Source organism: Natrix helvetica, assembly GCF_964273705.1.
Source record: "Natrix helvetica genome assembly, chromosome: 7".
Taxonomy (NCBI): Eukaryota; Metazoa; Chordata; class Lepidosauria; order Squamata; family Natricidae; genus Natrix; species Natrix helvetica.
The window spans coordinates 12,986,410-13,004,935 of NC_138558.1; the positions used below are offsets into that span (position 1 = coordinate 12,986,410).

General features: G+C 42.0%; 1 protein-coding gene across 4 annotated transcripts in view; it reads left to right on the plus strand.

The window, feature by feature from the left end:
• The window catches only part of ARHGAP24 (Rho GTPase activating protein 24), a 446,035-nt gene that overhangs the window by 408,622 nt on the left and 18,887 nt on the right, over window positions 1-18,526 (plus strand). For all 4 annotated transcript variants that reach the window (XM_081959210.1, XM_081959211.1, XM_081959213.1 and 1 more), the window contains 2 exons: window positions 17,012-17,144; window positions 17,293-17,366. In XM_081959210.1, coding sequence (XP_081815336.1) covers window positions 17,012-17,144; window positions 17,293-17,366 — 207 coding nt within the window. The remainder of the gene's footprint in view (window positions 1-17,011; window positions 17,145-17,292; window positions 17,367-18,526) is intronic.

An 18,526-nucleotide genomic window follows, 5' to 3' on the forward strand; every position in this document is an offset into this window, starting at 1 on the left:
GTACCTGCCAGAAGCTACATCCCCCCCCCCAAAAAAAGGGCAGGGCCAAGAACAAATATATGCTAAGTTAACAACTACCAATTAAAGTTAATTTCTTGCAAAATGAAGTGTCCCGATTACAAAAATTGTTCTCTTATCTGCATATGGCAACCAATCTCTTTCTGAGATACAGCCCAGTTTCATACAAAGAAATGAAAGAACACACACACAAACACACAAACACACACACACACAAACACACCTTATTCCTTTCAGCGGGACCAAATCCCAAAATGAAGGAAATGATGGAGTTGAAATAAGAGTAAAGTCCTTTACTCTTATTTCAACTCCATCATTTCCTTCATTTTGAGATTTGGTCCCGCTGAAAGGAATAAGGACAGGAGAGGCACGATGTAAGGAACAGCTAACTGGAGAAAGAAAGAAAAAGAAGAATACAATGAAAATCCCATTACAAAAAAGTTAAGTTTACCAGGCAAGAAACTCTTCCAAGCTAATCTTCAAATCATCTGCTGTAGCCATTTATTTCTTGTGCCCAGTCTGTTGTTTTCAGCACATTCCTTTATACTTATCAGTGGGTACAGTATAAGATAAATGCCCCTCCCTAAAGAATATTGGTAATTATTATAGGAAGGATTTTTTATGTCTTTTCCCCCCTTTCAAACACCAGTGTGATTGTATCCCTTCATTAATTTTCTTCATTTCCTAGAAGTTAAAGTGTAAAGGCCACCTCTCAGCCTAAGGGACCTAACCTCTCTGTTATGTACCTTACAGACAATTTTAAAATTGATCAGGGATCTTATCTTACAAATCCGTTTGTCTAAGATTCACCCCATGCAACCCAACAGAGCAACTGGTTGATACAGGTACCAGATAACCTGTTCAGCTGCCTGTTACTCACCTTGGCTTTTTTTTAATGGACATTTACAAGATCTTAGGTAGAGGCAGTCACTAATAGCATTCCGTTGGTTTTTCACAGACATACAAAATTTAAATGGCTTTGATGTTTTTAGATGCAGAGAAAGCCTTTGACAATGTGAACTGGCGATTTATGTTGATACAGCTGGAATAGATGGGCTTTGGTAAAAATTTTACCCAAGCCATACAAACTATATGCCATAAACAAACAGCAAAGATAATGATAAATGGAGAATTGTCAGATTCTAATGAAATAAAGAAAGGGACGAGACAAGGTTGTCCACTATCACCTCTGTTGTTTGTCTTAACATTAGAAGTCCTAACTAGAAGCATTAGAGAAGAGAAAGACATAAAAGGAATGAAAATTAAAAAGGAAGAATATAAATTGCAGGCATTTGCAGATGACCTGGTCTTCATCTTAGAGGACCCACTAGAAACTGCACCTAAATTGATAGAAAAAATAGAGAAATTTGGAAAAGTAGCAGCGTTTGAAAATAAATAAAGATAAAACGAAGATTTTGACAAAGAACATGCTATTAAGACAAAAGGAAGAATTGGCGGAAGCTTTGAAGATTCAAGTCACGAACAAGGTCAAGTATCTGGGGATATATTTGACAGCAAGATGTAGTACACTTAAAGAGAACAACTATCAAAATTTAAGTAGGAAGATTCAGGAACCTAAATGTCCCAAAATATCTTTATGCACAGGTAGTCCTTGACTAATAACCACAATGGAGCCAAAATTTCTGTTGCTTATCAAGACAGTTATTAAGTGACTTTTGTCCCATTTTATGACCTTTCTTGCCACAGTTGTTAAGTAAGCCACTGCAGTTGTTCAGTTAGTAGCACAGTGGTAAATTGAATCTGGCTTCCCCTTTGACTTTGCTTGTCACAAGATCAGACTCGGCGCACTCCAACCATAATAAATAAGCGTCAGTTACCAACTGGGGTGGGTTCCTGCCAGTTCTAACCTCTTCTATAGAAGAGGTTCCACAAATCTACAGTGCGGTTTAGAACCGTTCCAGCTCCCTCCCCCCGCCCATCTGCACATCATCAAGATGAAGAGCGGAGGAGAGGAGGAATTCTGGGAGTTGAAGTCCACAAGTCTTAAAGCTGTCAAGTTTGAACATCCCTGGGGATTTTTTTTCTAAAGGGTTATAGGTGCAAGGGTCTTGTAACTTGACAGCTTTAAGACTTGCATGCTTCAATGCCAGAGTTCCTGAGCCAACATGACTGGAAGAGGAATTCTGGGAGTTGAAGTCCACAAATCTTAAAGCTGTCAAGTTTGAACACCCCTGGGGTTTTTTTTTCTAAAGGGTTAGGGGTGCCAGGGTCTTGTAACTTGACAGCTTTAAGACTTGCACATTTCAATGCCAGAGTTCCTGAGCCAACATTTTGGTTGCTAAGCAAGAGCGTTGTTAAGTGAGTTTCACCACATTTTACATGTTGGCCACGCCCACCCAGTCACATGGCTGGCAAGCCCCTCCCACCTGGTCACATGGCTGGCAAGCCACGCCACCCAGTCACATGGCTGGCAAGCCACTCCCACCTGGTCACATGGCTGGCAAGCCACTCCCACCCGGTCACATGGCCGGCAAGCCACTCCCACAAAGCATGCCACATCTACAGAAGAGGTTCTAAAAATTTTTGAAACCCACCACTGGTTACCAAGCATCTGAATTTTGATCGCGTTACCAAGGGGATGCTGCTATAATCATAAGAGTGAAACATTTTTTAACAGTGAGTTTGTTTATATGTTAGGGCAGTGATGGTGAACCTTTTTGGCACTCGCACGGAAAAGTCATGCACACGTGTGCGCTTGTCGGGGCCGCGCTCCGGAAAAGCCAAACTTCCTGGTTGTAACACGCATGCGCACCTGACAATCAGCTGGCCGGCGCGTATGCGCAGGCCGGTTTTTACCACTGCCGCGCGCAGGAAGGGATCACACTCCGGAAAAGCCAAGCTTCCAGGTTCTGGCATGCATGCACACCGAACAATCAGCTGGCCGGTGTGCCTGAGCAAGCCGGGTTTCGGCACTGCTGTGCACGCGAAGGACAGCTGATCATCACGCATGCATGCGTGCCAGAAACCCAGAAGACAAACAGGCAAGGCTGTGCGTGCCCTGACGACATGGCTTTGCATGCCACTTTGGGCACAGGTGCCATAGGTTTGCCATCACGGTGTTAGGTTTTTTTAGTTCACTACTTTATCTTCAACATCTTTACTATTTTTAATCTTCTCCATGGCAATTATCCAGTGTGCAAGAAGACAAAGCACTGAATTCCATGAACACTACAACGAAGGGAGAAATGAAGATCAATACTTAGAACCTCTCATAATCAAGATTGCTACAAGGCAGTCTATTGTTTAATTGTATTTTTATGGGTCTCCACAGCTGACTTCTTTATTGTTTTGCTTTAATACAGAACGTAACGTATTAGGGACGCAGTGGCTCAGTGGCTAAGACACTGAGCTTGTCATTCAGAAGGTTAGCAGTTCGAATCCCTAGCGCCACATAGCAGAGTGAGCTCCCGTTACTTGTCCCAGCTTCTTCCAAACCAGCAGTTCGAAAGCATGTAAACATGCAAGTAGAAACATAGGGACCCCCTTTGGTGGGAAGGTAACAATGTTCTGTGCACCTTCGGCATTGAGTCATGCCGGCCACATGACCACGGAGATGTCTTCGGACAGTGCTGGCTCTTCGGCTTTGAAACAGAGATGAGCAACGACCCCTAGAGTCGGGAAAGACTAGCACATATGTGCCAGGGGAAACATTTACCTATCTTCAACATCTTTACTTTTTTAATCTTCTCCATGGCAATTATCCAGTGTGCAAGAAGATAAAGCACTGGATTCCATGAACAGTACAACGAAGGGAGAAATGAAGATCAATACTTAGAGCCGCTCTGTACTCATAATCAAGATTGCGTCAAAGCAATCTATTGTTTAATTGTACTTTTATGGGTCTCCACAGTTGACTTCTTCATTGTTTTGCAGTACCTAATGGGTTATAGTTTTCTAACTGGAGTGTGAAGAGGTGGGACTGAATTCCAGCAGGTCTGATTATATTGATATTCATCCTCCCAGTAAACGTAACTATGACATATATCAGGAAGCCGTAATAAACATGCACACTGAAACCAATTTCACTTGAACATTCTCATTAACAAAAATCAAACCACAGCTAAAGCATGTACTAGTTTTTGGCTACAGTTTTAAGATTGCCTTGAAGTTAGAGCAGGAATGTTAGTCTCAGCACCACAACAGTTAGGAAGTTCTAATTGTGTGTGTGTGTGTGTGTGTGTGTTGTTGTTTTTTCCAATTCTCTGTTAAGGAACTAGAGATGTTAACAAAGCTGACATTTCCTCTCTGAAAATGCAAGATTTGATCCTTCTTAAGCATACTGTTGGGGGAAGTGAAAAGCAAGGTATCTCTTTGTGGGATGAAGAGTGGATGGGCCACTGTGTCTTTCTCACTCCTTGTATCTATTAACTCCAAAAAGATGTGGACAAAACACAAAAATCATTTGTGTTTGGATGATGATACCACAAATGTTGGATAATTAAACCCTGTACATCAGTGGTTCTCAACCTGTGGGTTGGGACCCCTTTGGGGGTCGAGGGACCCATTCACAGGAGTCGCCTAAGACCATCGGAAAACACATATTTTTGAAAATATACGGAAAACATAAAACAATTTTATGGTTGGGGTTCACCACAACATGAGGAACTGTATTAAAAGGTCGCAGCATTAGGAAGGTTGAGAACCACTGCTGTACATTGTCTCTTCATCTTGCAAGTGCCAGGATGTTCCATTTCATTTCAGAGTTACAGTGTAGAGTTATCCCCTTATGAATACATAAGGATCAGTGATGGGATTCAAAAAAATTTACTACCGGTTGCTTGGTGGGCGTGGCGTGGTTTGGTGGGTGTGGCAGCGAAAGGACCCTATAAAATCCCCATTCCCTCCCCATTCCAGGGGAAGGACACTGCAAAATCCTCATTTCCTCTGATCAGCTGGGACTTGGGAGAATAGATGGGGGCGGGGCTAATCAGAGGTGGTATTTACCGGTTCTCCGAACTACTCAAAATTTCCGCTACCGGTTCTCCAGAACTGGTCAGAACCTGCTGAATACCACCTCTGATAAGGATGTTCAAAGTTTCAACTGTACACATGTTTTCTGCACCTTTCTACATCCACCTTTATTAAGACTGTGACTCCACTTGCAACCATCATTTATTTAGAACATTGCTGCATTGTAGAATCAGAGCTGAAATGGAATTTAAAGGCAGTCCAATCCAACTCCTATTTTGACTGTTCGCAACCCCGTGGACCATAGCGTGCCAGGCCCCCTGTCCTCCACTGTCTCCCCGAGTTTGCCCAAATTCATGTTCGTTGTGTCAATGACGCTATCTAACCATCTCTTCCTCTGACATCCCCTTCTCCTTTTGCCTTCCATTTTTCCCAACATCGGGGGTCTTTTCCAGTGAGTCCTCTCTTCTGATTTGGTGGCTAAAGTATTTGAGCTTCAGGTTCAGCATCTGTCCTTCCAAAGAACAGTCAGGGTTGGTTTCCTTTAGGGTTGATTGATTTGATCTTCTTGCAGTTCAACAGACGCTCAAGGATCTTCTCCAGCACCATAATTTGAAAGCATCAATTCTTCAATGCTCAACCTTCTTTATGATCCAACTCTCACAGCCCTACATTACTAGTGATGTTGTTTACCTTCCACTTAAAATGACCCTGATTCACTTACATACACTTTGCTGTCTGAAAATCAGGCTGAAAAAAATTGAGGCGTCCTTATCTATCTCTCCCTCCCTCCTCTCTCTCTCTCTCTCTCCGTATCCCTCTCTCTGTCTCTCTTTCTCTCTTTGTCTCTCTTTCTCTTTCTCTCTCTCTCTGTATCTCTTACTGTCTCTGACTCTCTCTCTCTGTGTCTGTCTGTTTCTCTCTTTCTCTCTCTTTGTGTCTCTTTGTCTCAATCTCTCTCTGTCTCTCTCACTAACACTCTCTGTGTCTCTTTCTGTCTCTCTTTCTCTCTGTGTCTCTTTCCCTGTCTGTCTCTTTTTCTCTTTCTCTCTCTGTCTCTCTTTCTCTCTCTTTGTGTCTCTTTCAGTCTCTCTCTTTCTCTCTCTTTCTCTCTCTCTCTCTCTGTCTCTTTCTGTCTCTGTCTCTGTCTCTCTTTCTCTGTCTGTCTCTTTCTTTCTCTCTCTCTCTTTCTCTATTTGTGTCTCTTTCTCTCACTCTCTTTCTCTCTGTCTCTGTGTCTCTTCTTTTATTGTCTCCTTGGACTACCCCCAAAACAATACAAACCATAGCATGAATCTGGTGGCAGCCGTGTCTAGAGGAGCCATTCCGAAACTGCAGGTTCTTAGGTGAGAAGCTGTGAAGTGTAGCATGAAGAGAGAATGTCAACAGATAGATGGAAATTTTGGAGAGCTGCTTAGTATCCACTTATTCTATGCCCTTAGTGAACATTGGCTGACCTAATGAATGATTTGTAACAGAGACCAAGCCAGGCAGAAAGTAGCTGCTGTCCAAGGTTCTGCTGTCTCTGCATTTTTGTGTTTCTCTATCCAGTTTCAGCCAAAGACTCCAGGAAATGAATTGTGCATATTAAATTGGAAGCAAAACAGGGAAGCCAACATCACTGGATAAGCTGTATACTTAAGTTGCTCCCAGTCTCAGATTAGTTAATGGTTTGCAAATTCTCCCTTGGAAGAATTAATAATTAAATAGCTGGCTCCCGGTTAGCAGTACAATTTATCACACAACCTCAAAGCACTTTGCAAACATTAATTAGTAAAACGTTCCAAGCGTCATGTGAGTAGAAATATGGAAGTGCACAGGACATAATTCTTTTCTTTTTAAATTTTGCTTGGTGCAATAGGTTGCAAAAACTCTACAACTCAACCTTTTTTTTTCTGAAGTAGCCAGACCATAACCTGGTGGACTTTGAATCTACTGAGTTGCACATAAAGGAGAAAGACATTCTGGGATAAGCTGAAAGGAAAGCAATAGTGATGGTCATTGATATGGAAAGCAAGAATGAAGTAGTACTAAGGAAAGGAAGAGTGATTAATAGGGGATCTACCTACCTACCAGCTGCCTAGACTATTATTTATTTATTAATACCCTTCCTTCCTAATCTACAAAATAGATAAGGTAACACGACAGAATCAAAGCTTTTATTTAGTTTTTGTTTATTCGTAGCTTTATAATCCCCAAATCCACCAATTCTGGACTGTGTATAAGAGTCAACATTTGAAAACAGCATGTTGTTGTTGTTAGTTGCGAAGTCGTGTCTGACCCATCGCGACCCCATAGACAACGTTCCTCCAGGCCTTCCTGTCCTCACCATCCTCTGGAGTCAGTTGAAGCTCACTCTGACTGCTTCGGTGACTCCTTCCAGTCACCTCCTTCTCTTCAGTTCCATTTTTCTTATGCCCCCAATCGTTCCCAGCATGAGGCTCTTCTCCAGTGAGCCCTTCCTTCTCATTAGGAGGCCAAAGTATTTGAGTTTCCTCTTCAGGATCTCGCCTTCTAAAGAGCATAAAAACAGCGTAAAAATAATCAAATCTGTATTTTTAAAAAATACACATTTCCTGGATAATTTTAGAGATCTTTAAAATGACTTGTAGTATATGTGACCTACCCATATTTGAGGACTGGCTCTCAGAGAGAGATTTAATTTTGAATTCAGGGCAAGAACTGGTTAGAGTGCTAACTAATACATTACACTGCAACAGATATTGGAAGTAGGGAAGTTATGAACCTTTGCAAACCATTTCTGTGGATAAGTAGGGTATAAGTACCTACAGCCATGGGTGGTTGCAAGTTATTTGATTTTCACCTTATCCCTGAAGAAATCCAGGGAAGGCATTCTCTGTCCTGTTTTATCATCATGTCATAACTGAGTAAGTCAATTTGGGAGAGAGAAACCATATGTATAGTTTACTTTATGGCTGAGTAGATATTTTAAGACAGATTCCAACTATATCAATTATGCCAATTTACAGTCTCTTTTCCATCTTTCCTGAAGAAAAACACAATAGTTTCTGTCAATTGCTGAATAGCCGCTGCTCAAACATATATTCCATTATAATATTATTTAAGAAGCCAGTGAAATCATAATTTGATTTGATAAGCTTATGTTTTAGAAATACCATCTTTTTGTTGGTAAATAAACAGGAAATTAATTGGAAGGTTTATGTTTTGTGAAAGTAATATTATTTTTAAAAGTTTTCTTAAGGGAAGGAAATTTTTTTCAACCCTTCTCTGATTGTTATTGCTACATGAATTGGGGAAAAAATTGGACTAGGAAAATGCTTGAGCTGTCACCAATAATGTTATTAATATTTACGTGGGAATAACTTTCCAAAGTTCCAGAAAAAGTAGGTCTCAGAAGAATTTAATAGTGAGCCAACTGAGACTGCAGATGTTTGACTGAAAGAGTATAATAATAATACTGAGTATCAAATGAACACAATACACTTTAAGTGTCTGTCATTAATTGAAATACTACATTGTGTTGGTAGTAGCACATATGCTTGGGTGCTTAAATATTATTAGATTTGGTCACAAACTTTGAAATTTATGTCTTAAGTCCCCATGATCTTACCTGCATAAATTTAAGGCTGAAATGACATTGTAGAAATTAACCCAATAAGAGCCAGAACGTGGCAGCCTTGTGCTCTTGAAGGAAGTCTCAATGTGAGGTGAGAATAGGCTTGCCAGATTTATTACAAAGGGTGATCCAGGCAAAGAGATCCACAGGTTTACCTGTGGAAAGTGATCAGAAAACCAGAAGTATTTATCATGGTCTGCCACTTTGTATCCTAGCTTTTTCTCTGACTTTTTCTGAGTCATCGCTGTGATGTTTTTGCATGCCCTCAACAACTAAAAAATGTTAGAGTTAATCTAAAGCATAATGCCCAGCTGAAGGTCATCTTCTGAAGAAAGATATGAAATCAAGGCCACCTTGACGGAACGCTCTGCATCTCCTTTACTTCAAAGCTCCTTGTGCTTTTAGAAATTGGAAGTCGCTCGTTCAGATCATTAATACAGTGTGCAATTCCCTGAAACACGCACCAGCAGGCTGTCACACAAAACACAACCGTGTTGCCATGGCTCTCCTTTGTGGCTTTCCATCCACCTACATCAATCTAATTAAATGTTCTGTAAACTTTACCCTGGTTGGTTATCAGCTTTTGCAGGTGCTCATTCAGATTGAACACCTGGCATATGCAGGTATGAATGGTCCAAATACATCATTTCTTTAAGATTCAAGGTTAAACACTGATGGAATAAGTAAGTCAAATGTAGTAAAAAATGGTAAAGGTTCCCCTCGCACATATGTGCTAGTCATTCTCGACTCTAGGGGGCGGTGCTCATCTCCGTTTCAAAGCCAAAGAGCCAGCGCTGTCCAAAGACATCTCTGTTGTCATATGGCCGGCATGACTCAACGCCAAAGGTGCACAGAACGCTGTTACCTTCCCACCAAAGGAGGTCCCTACTTTTCTACTTGCATTTTTTACGTGCTTTCAAACTTCTAGATTGGCAGAAGCTGGGACATGTAACGGGAGCTCACTCTGTTACACAGCGCCAGGGATTCAAACCATCGAACTGACGTCCTTTCTAATTGACAAGCTCAGCATCTTAGCCACTGAGCCATCATGTCCCTCGTCATATTGTGCTATTTCCAACTGCTGGACCACAGGTGTCCATTCACAGCTGGTTCCCAGTTAGCTCTTGTGTTGTAATTTCACTCACTGGAAGGTGAATTAAAAAAAGAAAGGCAACACATTTCAAAATTATGAAAGAGTGATTCTATCCCAGGTCCTGGGTGTTTCTCTTGTCTCCTAAATTCTTCTGTATCAAAAATACTACAATCTAGCAGCTCCTAAGTGTAAGCTGAATATGCGTCTGTCATCGCTGAAGAAGCTTCTTGGATGAGAAGCGAAATGTCTTCAAAGAAAAACCAGAAAGTCCAGTTGCCTCTTGAAAAAGCACCCGTGGGACTCCATTGTTGGAGTAACCATAACCTCTGAAGGCAAGTTGTTCCACTGATTAATTGTTCCAACTGTCAGGAAAGTCATCCTAGTTCTAGGCTGGATATCTCTCCTAACAAACGTAGAATATACAATACAATACAATACAATACAATACAATACAATACAATACAATACAATACAATACAATAGTAGAGTTGGAAGGGACCTTGGAGGTCTTCTAGTCCAACCCCCTGCCTAGGCAGGAAACCCTATACCATTTCAGACAGATGGCGATCCAACATCTTCTTAAAGACTTCCAGTGTTGGGGCATTCACAACTTCTGGAGGCAAGCTGCTCCACTGATTAATTGTTCTCACTGTCAGGACATTTCTCCTCAGTTCTAAGTTGCTTCTCTCCTTGATTAGTTTCCACCCATTGCTTCTTGTTCTACCCTCAGGTGCCTTGGAGAATAGTTTGACTCCCTCTTCTTTGTGGCAACCTCTGAGATACCTGCTGAACAAAACTCTGTATTGGTGATACGGAGGGCATCCGGCCATTAAAAACACTCCATTTAGCTCTATTCAGTTGTCCAGACTCCACCCTGCAAGGGATTATGGGGACGCCAAATTAAGATGATGATTTCATTTAATTTTGAAAAGCAAGTACCGTTATTGTCATTTGGGCAGATTTACACATTTTTGAAAGCAACAAGCAAACTGACAACCTTTTCCCTCCTTGGATGTCTTCACCTTCTGCCTGAAATTGGTTGTCTTACTACGTTCCTAGCAGTGGCATCATCATGGACACACCTCAGTCTCCATGTTTGCTTCCGCATGTAAAGTTTCCGTGTACATGTAAGGTCATCTGCTGGGTTTTACAGGCTGAACTCCCCCCCCCCCCCGAGTTTGTAATTGTCCTGACAGCCATTTCTTCAATGCCTCAAAGCCAAAAAAATCTTGTTGATACAACAAATTGCAGGGAAGGAAATCAGTGACAACAGGGGCTGCGATAAAAAGAGCTCCCAATCCAGGTTGCTTAATTGCACAGGAAAAGTCATGTGAATGTTTGCACATCCCAAAACCTTTATTTCATCTTCCTATCGGAGATTTATTGTCCAGTGGTGTAAGCATTAAATGAACAATGAACTTATCTGTTCCTTATAAGGTCTTCTAACATGTTTCTTTAAAGGGAAGAGTATGAGGAAGCTGTAAAAAATGGATGCAGAAAGGGCAAGAATTTAGAATATTCCAAATAGATGTAGGTTTTGTATTAATCATTCCAACTAGGAATAAAGTTTGACATGACTGTAATAAGTCTAACCATAGCAACATTCTAAAGCCTTTTCATAGGAATTCTATACAGAAGCATTAAATCACTTAATTCACTCACAATCCCTTGAATACGAGCCAGCAGCCAAAAAAGCCAACACAATCTTAGGTTGCATTAACGGAATGAAGATCACATGAAGTACCGTATTTTTCAGAGTATAAGAAGCACCTTTTTCCCTCAAAAAAGAGGCTGAAAATCTGGGTGCATCTTGTACCCTGAATATAGCATTTTTTGCCTCCCGAAACCCCATCCCCTTCACCAAAATGGATGTGCATAGCCTTTAGGAGGCTTTTGGGGTGCTCGTGAGGGCTTGGGAGGGCAGAAATGACTGGAAAATGGGCCGTTTTTTGCTCAATTTTGCACCCCCAGCCCCCCAGGAGCACTCTATAAGCCCCCTAAAGGTTATCCATGCTCTCTCTTTTTTTGACAAAAAAACAGTCCCATTTTTGCAAAAAACGGGGCTTTTTTTGCTCATTTTTGGGGGGGCCACCCCCTAGGAGCACTCTACAAGCCTCCTAAAGGCTATTCAATACAATACAATAGTAGAGTTGGAAGGGACCTTGGAGGTCTTCTAGTCCAACCCCCTGCCTAGGCAGGAAACCCTATACTGTTTCAGATAAATAGCTATCCAAATAGCTATCCAATAGCTTTTCATGCCTTTTTTTAAAAAAAAATGGGCCCATTTTCGTTAAAAAACGGGCCATTTATGGGAGGTCTGCAGAGTGCAAAAACTTTTTTTTCTAATTTGCCTCTTCAAAACCTTGGTACATCTTATACTCTAAAAAATAGAGTATTAGTATCACTTTATAAAGCCTTAGTAAGACCTCACTTAGAATACTGCATCCGGTTTTGATCACCGTATTATAAAAAAAAAGATGTAGAGATTCTGGAAAGAGTGCAGAAAAGAGCAACGAAGACGATTAGAAGGATAGAGGCTAAAACATCTGAAGAACAGTTGCAGGAATTGGGTTTGTCTAGTCTAGTGAAAAAAAGAACTAGGGGTGACACGATAGCAGTATTCCAATATCTCAGAGGCTGCCAGAAAAAAGGGGGGGGTCGACCTATTTTTCAAAGCACCAGAAGGCAGGACAAGGAGCAATGGGTGGAAATTAATCAAGGAGAGAAGCAACCTAAAGCTAAGGAGAAATTTCCTGACAGTGAGAACAATTAATCAATGGAACAACTTGCCTCAAAGAAATTGTGAATGCTCCAACACTGGACGTTTTTAAGAAGAGACTGGACAACCACTTGTCTGGAATGGTATAGAATCTCCTGCTTGTGCAAGGGTTGGACTAGAAGACCTCCAAGGTCCCTTCCAACTCTCTTCTTCTGTTATTCTGCTAAATACCAGCCACAAAACTCCAGATCCCATACACAATTCTCTTAGGCAATCGCCCAGCTGAATTGAAATTTCAAAATGGTGGGGGGATATTTATGTGATCAGCTAGCCAGCGCATAATGGGTAGCTTCTGTTAAAAAGGAGCAAAACATTGAATTACAGAGAAAATGGAGAGGAAATCAATCTAATTTAGTAAATAGCAGTCATTGTTCAATATACTCCCTGGTAATTTTGAAGCAGCCGTGTAATAATATTACTTTGGCAAAATGAGTTTCTGTATGAAAATTCAGCTTGGCTTAAAAGCTGCCCGGTGATAGTTTTCCAATTAATGCATTTCACAGGGCTTCAGTTATGGGTTGAATTTCATGTTGGTACATTAGATGAGAAAGAGAAGCAGGATGCATCGGAAGACTGTTACGAAAAAGGTGCTTTAGCTAAAATCAGTAGACACTACTTAATGCATTTAATAGTAGTCTTAGCAAAGGTGTCCGGTGTAGCAGAGGTGATATTCAGCAGGTTCTGACTAGTTCTGGTAGAGGGAATTTTGAGTAGTTCGGAGAACCGGTAAATATCACCTCTGACTGGACTCGCCTCCATCTATTTTCTGCCTCCTGAGTCCCAGCTGATCGGTGGCAAATGGGGATTTGGCAGTAACCTTCCCCTGGAGTGGGGAGGGAATGGAGCAGTGGTGAAATTCAAACATGTTTACTACCAATTCTGTGGGCATGCTTTGGGGGCATGGCAGGGAAAGGATACTGCAAAATCTCCCTTCCCTCCCCACTCTGGGATCAGCCAGAAGTGGTATTTGTCGGTTCTCAGAACTATTCAAAATTTCCGCTACCAGTTCTCCAGAACCAGCTGAATTTCACCCGTGGAATGGAGATTTTATAGTAACTTTCCCCTGTCTCACTCACCAAGCCACACCCACAGAACTAGTAGTAAAGGCCAACTAGTAGAGGCCAACTAGGCCACGCCCACTATGGCCACACCCTTCCAGCAACTAGGCAGAGAACCCGTTGCTAAAAATTTTGAAGCCCACCCCTGATTATAACCCGGTGTATAAACTGTGTACAAGCGTGCTCCGTGGGGGCGGGGGAACAATAGTTGTAATTTTTTTAAAAAAACCAGGGGTACAAATATCAATAGCAGACGATTGGAATTTCGCACACACATGCTCAGAGAATTGTGACAGAAGTCACATCTGCAACCTAGCAGGCCTTCGTATGAATGTAATAATTTTTTAAAGCCTGACGTCTAAGTGGAATTCTGCAGAAGGGTGCTGTGTATGTCAGCAAGAGTCTTGGTATTAATGGAAATTGTATAGTATATTTTGTCAAGGTCATGCTATCCTTATTGCGAGCTCAACCATAAGCCATGCTGTATTTCATCAATTTTCAAATATGCCACAGTGGCTTAGTTCATGCATGCCATACCATGCTATAAACCACGACTGAGAACCTATAGCAGGGGTGTCAAAATCAAGGCCCGGGGGCCGGATCTGGCCCGTAGGATATTTAGATCAGACCCGTGGAGCCACCCTGGAAAAACTAAAGGAGTGGCCCATGGTGCTTCTGCCAGTGAAAATGGAAGAGGAATTGCATCCCCAGAGGGAGATAAAACATAAAAGAAAAACCATTTTCCTCCAAGTTAAAAACACTCTACACGGAGTAGTACACCAATTCTAACTTACTGGATTTTGGTAGACACTGTAGGTCAGGGGTGTCAAACTCGTTTTCATTGAGGGCCACATCAGGGTTGTGTTTGATCTCAGGAGGCTGGGGTGCAGGGGCCAAGGTAGGCATGGCCAGCTCGACGTCAATGTCACTCATGTTGGGGGCGCCTGTGGTGGCCCGAGCACACTGCCAGCGAAAATGGGCTCCCGAGCTCCGTTTTCGGCTGCCATGGCCTCCTGCAACCCTCTGCCAGTGAATATGGAGTTCGGGAGGGCTGACAGAGGGTTGCAGGAGGCCATGGCAGCCGAAAACGGAGCTCGGGAGCCCATTTTCGCTGGTAGTGTGCTCGGGCCACCACAGGCGCCCCCAACATGAGTGACATTGACGTCGAGCTGGCCATGCCTACCTTGGCCCCTGCACCCCAGCCTCCTGAGATCAAACACAACCCTGATGTGGCCCTCAATGAAAACGAGTTTGACATCCCTGACCTACAGTGTCTACCAAAATCCAGTAAGTTAGAATAGGTGTACTACTCCGTGTAGAGTGTTTTTAACTTGGAGGAAAATGGTTTTTCTTTTATGTTTTATCTCCGTCTGGGGATGCAATTCCTCTTTTTCAGGGATGTGTAAATAGCTATCAAACTCATATAATATCCAAGCGTAGAGGAATCCTCGCTACTGAAATATCATTCTGTCTCTGCTTTCATTCCAGGAAGTTCTCCTTTTAAAAATTAAAGAAGCCCTATGATTCAATGTACTTAAATCCTGCCTTCAGGATGGCCATTAAATTCAGCATAACAGTAATTCCCTGCCATGAATAAATAGACTTTGAGTTTACAATAATTTCTACCATCTTATTTTACAAGAGCACCATCTAGTGGGCCTGGAGGGAGCCAACATAATTTCCAAGGCTTTAGCTATCTGCCTTACTGGAGAAAAAGGTGAATTGATTGATTAGCTGATTGTTTGATTGATTGATTGATTTTTCCTGGGGTCACCTGATTTTGCGACACCATTGTAATTTTCAGGATAGAAAATTGGCTGATCTTCAAATCTCAAAAAAATAAAGTAGAAAAATGTAGTACTTATTTAAGAATCTTTTTGAAAATACAGAGTATAGACTACGCTGGAAGGAAAACAAGTCAACTAGAAAAAGACAATAGTAAGCCACCTCAGAACTGGGTGGTTGTTGGGGTTTTTTTGAGAATTTTTGAATGGTTTTAATTAAACAAAAACACAAAAAAAGAATCATCCTTCATTACATCTTGTAGAAAGCGTGTCGATTGGTTACAAATGGATTCCGTGCGTTTCTACCAAAATCATCATTTATACTTCATTCATATGGAATTGTACATTTCAAATCAAAAATCTTTATGTATTTTACTATCAATGTACCTCAGAACTGGCTTTGTAACTCTGTATAGACGTGAAAAGTTTCATGAAATCACTTGTGTCTCTTAATTCAACTTGATAGGGACTTTAGTTCTTGACTTGAGAGCAGTCACTCACCAACCATTTGAAGTCACTAAGGATCCCTCCCAAAAAAGGTACTTACAACCTGAATTAGAAGTTCTGATGGTCACTGCCATCCCCCAGCCCCCCCCCCCCCCACCTGATCATATGACTCCATTCTGGGCACTTGGAAGCTGGCTTGAATTTATGACCGTCTGCAGTGTCAGACTCTTAACACAACCACAACCAATCCATCCACACACAGAAATGTATGACTAGTTTTTCTTTTTCTTTCTTTTTCCTTTTTTCCCTAATGACTTGCATAGGGATTATTCTTTATACTATTTATGTTGTTTGTGTTTTTTGTCATGGATTGCACCAGTGAGGCTAAAACCAATTTTGTTGTATACATAATGTTACAATGACAATAAAGGCTATGTTATACTGAATTTATGACTATTTGCAATGTCCTGCTCAGGTGACCACAGGCCATGAGGTTTTTGCCAAAACATTTCAGCACAAATGGCCCAGAACAAACAATGGATTCGCTCTGTGACCATGGTGTTTTACAACCAAAAAAAGGCTGTAAAATCAAGTTGTGCATGACGCATGTTACAACCAACACAACTTAAAACCGCAAGAGGCAGGCTCCGTTATGGTCATAAGTCAAGGAATAAATGCCGATTGCTAAGTGCTGGAAGTTTGATCATTGGACCACAGGGATGCGTAAGTGTGCAAATAGTCATAATTCACTTTAATTAGCATCATTGTAACTTCAAGCAGTTACTAAACGAATTGTTGCAAGTTGAGGACTAAGTGTACACAGGTTTTCTGAATAGGTAATATGACTTGCTTTAGAACAGGGGTGTCAAACTCAAGGCTGCAGGCCGAATCCAGCCCATGGGGTGCTTAGATCTGGCCCTCAGGGCCACCCTGGAAACAGCAAAGGACCAGCCACAGTGCCTCTGCCAGCAAAAATGGAGCATGCTGCCCTCACGAGTTCTATTTTGACTGGCAGAGGACTGCAGGAGGCTATCGCAGCCGAAAACGGTGCTCAGGAGCCTGTTTTTGCTGTCAGGGCACTCGGACCACCACAGGTGCCCCTTACACAAGTGACGTCAAGCTGGCCATGTCCACCCTGCCTACACTCCCCCTGCCCCCCCCCCGAGGTCAAACACAACCCTGATGCGGCCCTCAATGCAATCAAGTTTGACACCCCTGCTTTAGAAGCATCCCAAAATGGATAGGAGATGTTCAGAGATCCAATCTTACCTTTACGACTGGATATTTTCTGTTCCATTCCTGCAGAAATACAGACGTGCACACAGTGGCCTCACTGTTGAAACTCTACCTCAGGGAGTTGCCAGAGCCGGTTATCCCGTATTCCAAATATGAAGAGTTTCTCTCCTGTGCCAAAATGCTCAGCAAAGAAAAGGAAACTGTGAGTTTGGTCTCTTGGTTTGGATTTATGTTAGCATCCAAATCCCCTTATCTGGGGATTTCTACCTGAATTTAATTCCTAATTATTTGCACGGATGCTGTATGTTTCTCCATTTTCACTTTTTTTTTTAATTTACATATTCACACAGGGGCTGAACGAATTAGCAAAGCAAGTGAAGAATTTGCCGCTCGTCAACTTTAATCTACTCAAGTACATTTGCAGGTAAATCATCCTCATCCCCCCCCCCCCAAATCATACCATGGCTGTGCCCAATAGATCATTAGACAGCCCAATTGTTTTCATTTCTTTTATTAGGCTAATTGCAGATGGGTCGATTATTATTTTTTTGGTCTGAATCCTTATTACACGTATGAGAGACTATATGGAGTCCACAATATCTGCGAATTGGCTGGAGATGTTGAAACTTCCAATCCCATCACATCAGGGGAAGCTACGCTGCAGAAATCTAGCGATTCCATCCACTTCTGTTTTATGTTTAGCAAGATGTAGTAATTTCCCAGATTATGATAACCTGAACTGCAAGGCTATGACATTTAGTCTAATGGTCTTCAGATAGGCTTGATTGTGGTTACCTTCATCCTCTAGCCAGGGGTGTCACACTCAAGACCCAGGCGCTGGATCCAGGTGGGGGGGTGCTTAGATTTGGCCCACAGGGCTGCCCAGGAAACAGACCGACCCATGATGCTTTTGCCAGTGAAAATGGAGCTCAGGAGGGCCATGTGCAGCCCTCTTGAGTTCCATTTTCATTGGCAGAGGGTTGCAGGAGGCCGTCACAGCTGAAAACGGAGCTCGCAAACCCGTTTTCACTGGCAGATTGCTTGGACCACCACAGGCACCCCCAACATGAGTGACATTGAGCTGGTCACGCCCCCCTGCCCCCCACCAACCCCCTGAGTTCAAACACAAACCTGATGTGGCCCTCAATGAAATCGAGTTTGACACCCCTGGTCTACAACAAAACCACCTGACCAAAAATGATGGAAGTTATGATCTAGAAAACAGCATTGTTTGCCCTAGGTAGAAGGGACTCATGACCCAAAACTCTTATTGGACGAGCATGTGGTTGGAAGATTGGAAAACCATTTTTGTGCCGGGACAATAACGTTTGCATTGGTTCTTTTACATGTTATTGGCTCTCTGCTTTTGGAAGGAAGGGGTGTATAAAAACGAGGGAGATCATTTTGGAGGGAGATGTGCAGTTCAGAAATGTGAAAAAAATAATTAATTAAATAAAGACATATAAGGATTTATAAGAATGGTAATAATGCTTTGTCCTTAGATTTATAAGTGAAACTTAGTTGAGATGTACGTTCCATTGATTTCAGTGATATGCATTCGGTGGGAATTAGACTAAGTCGTAG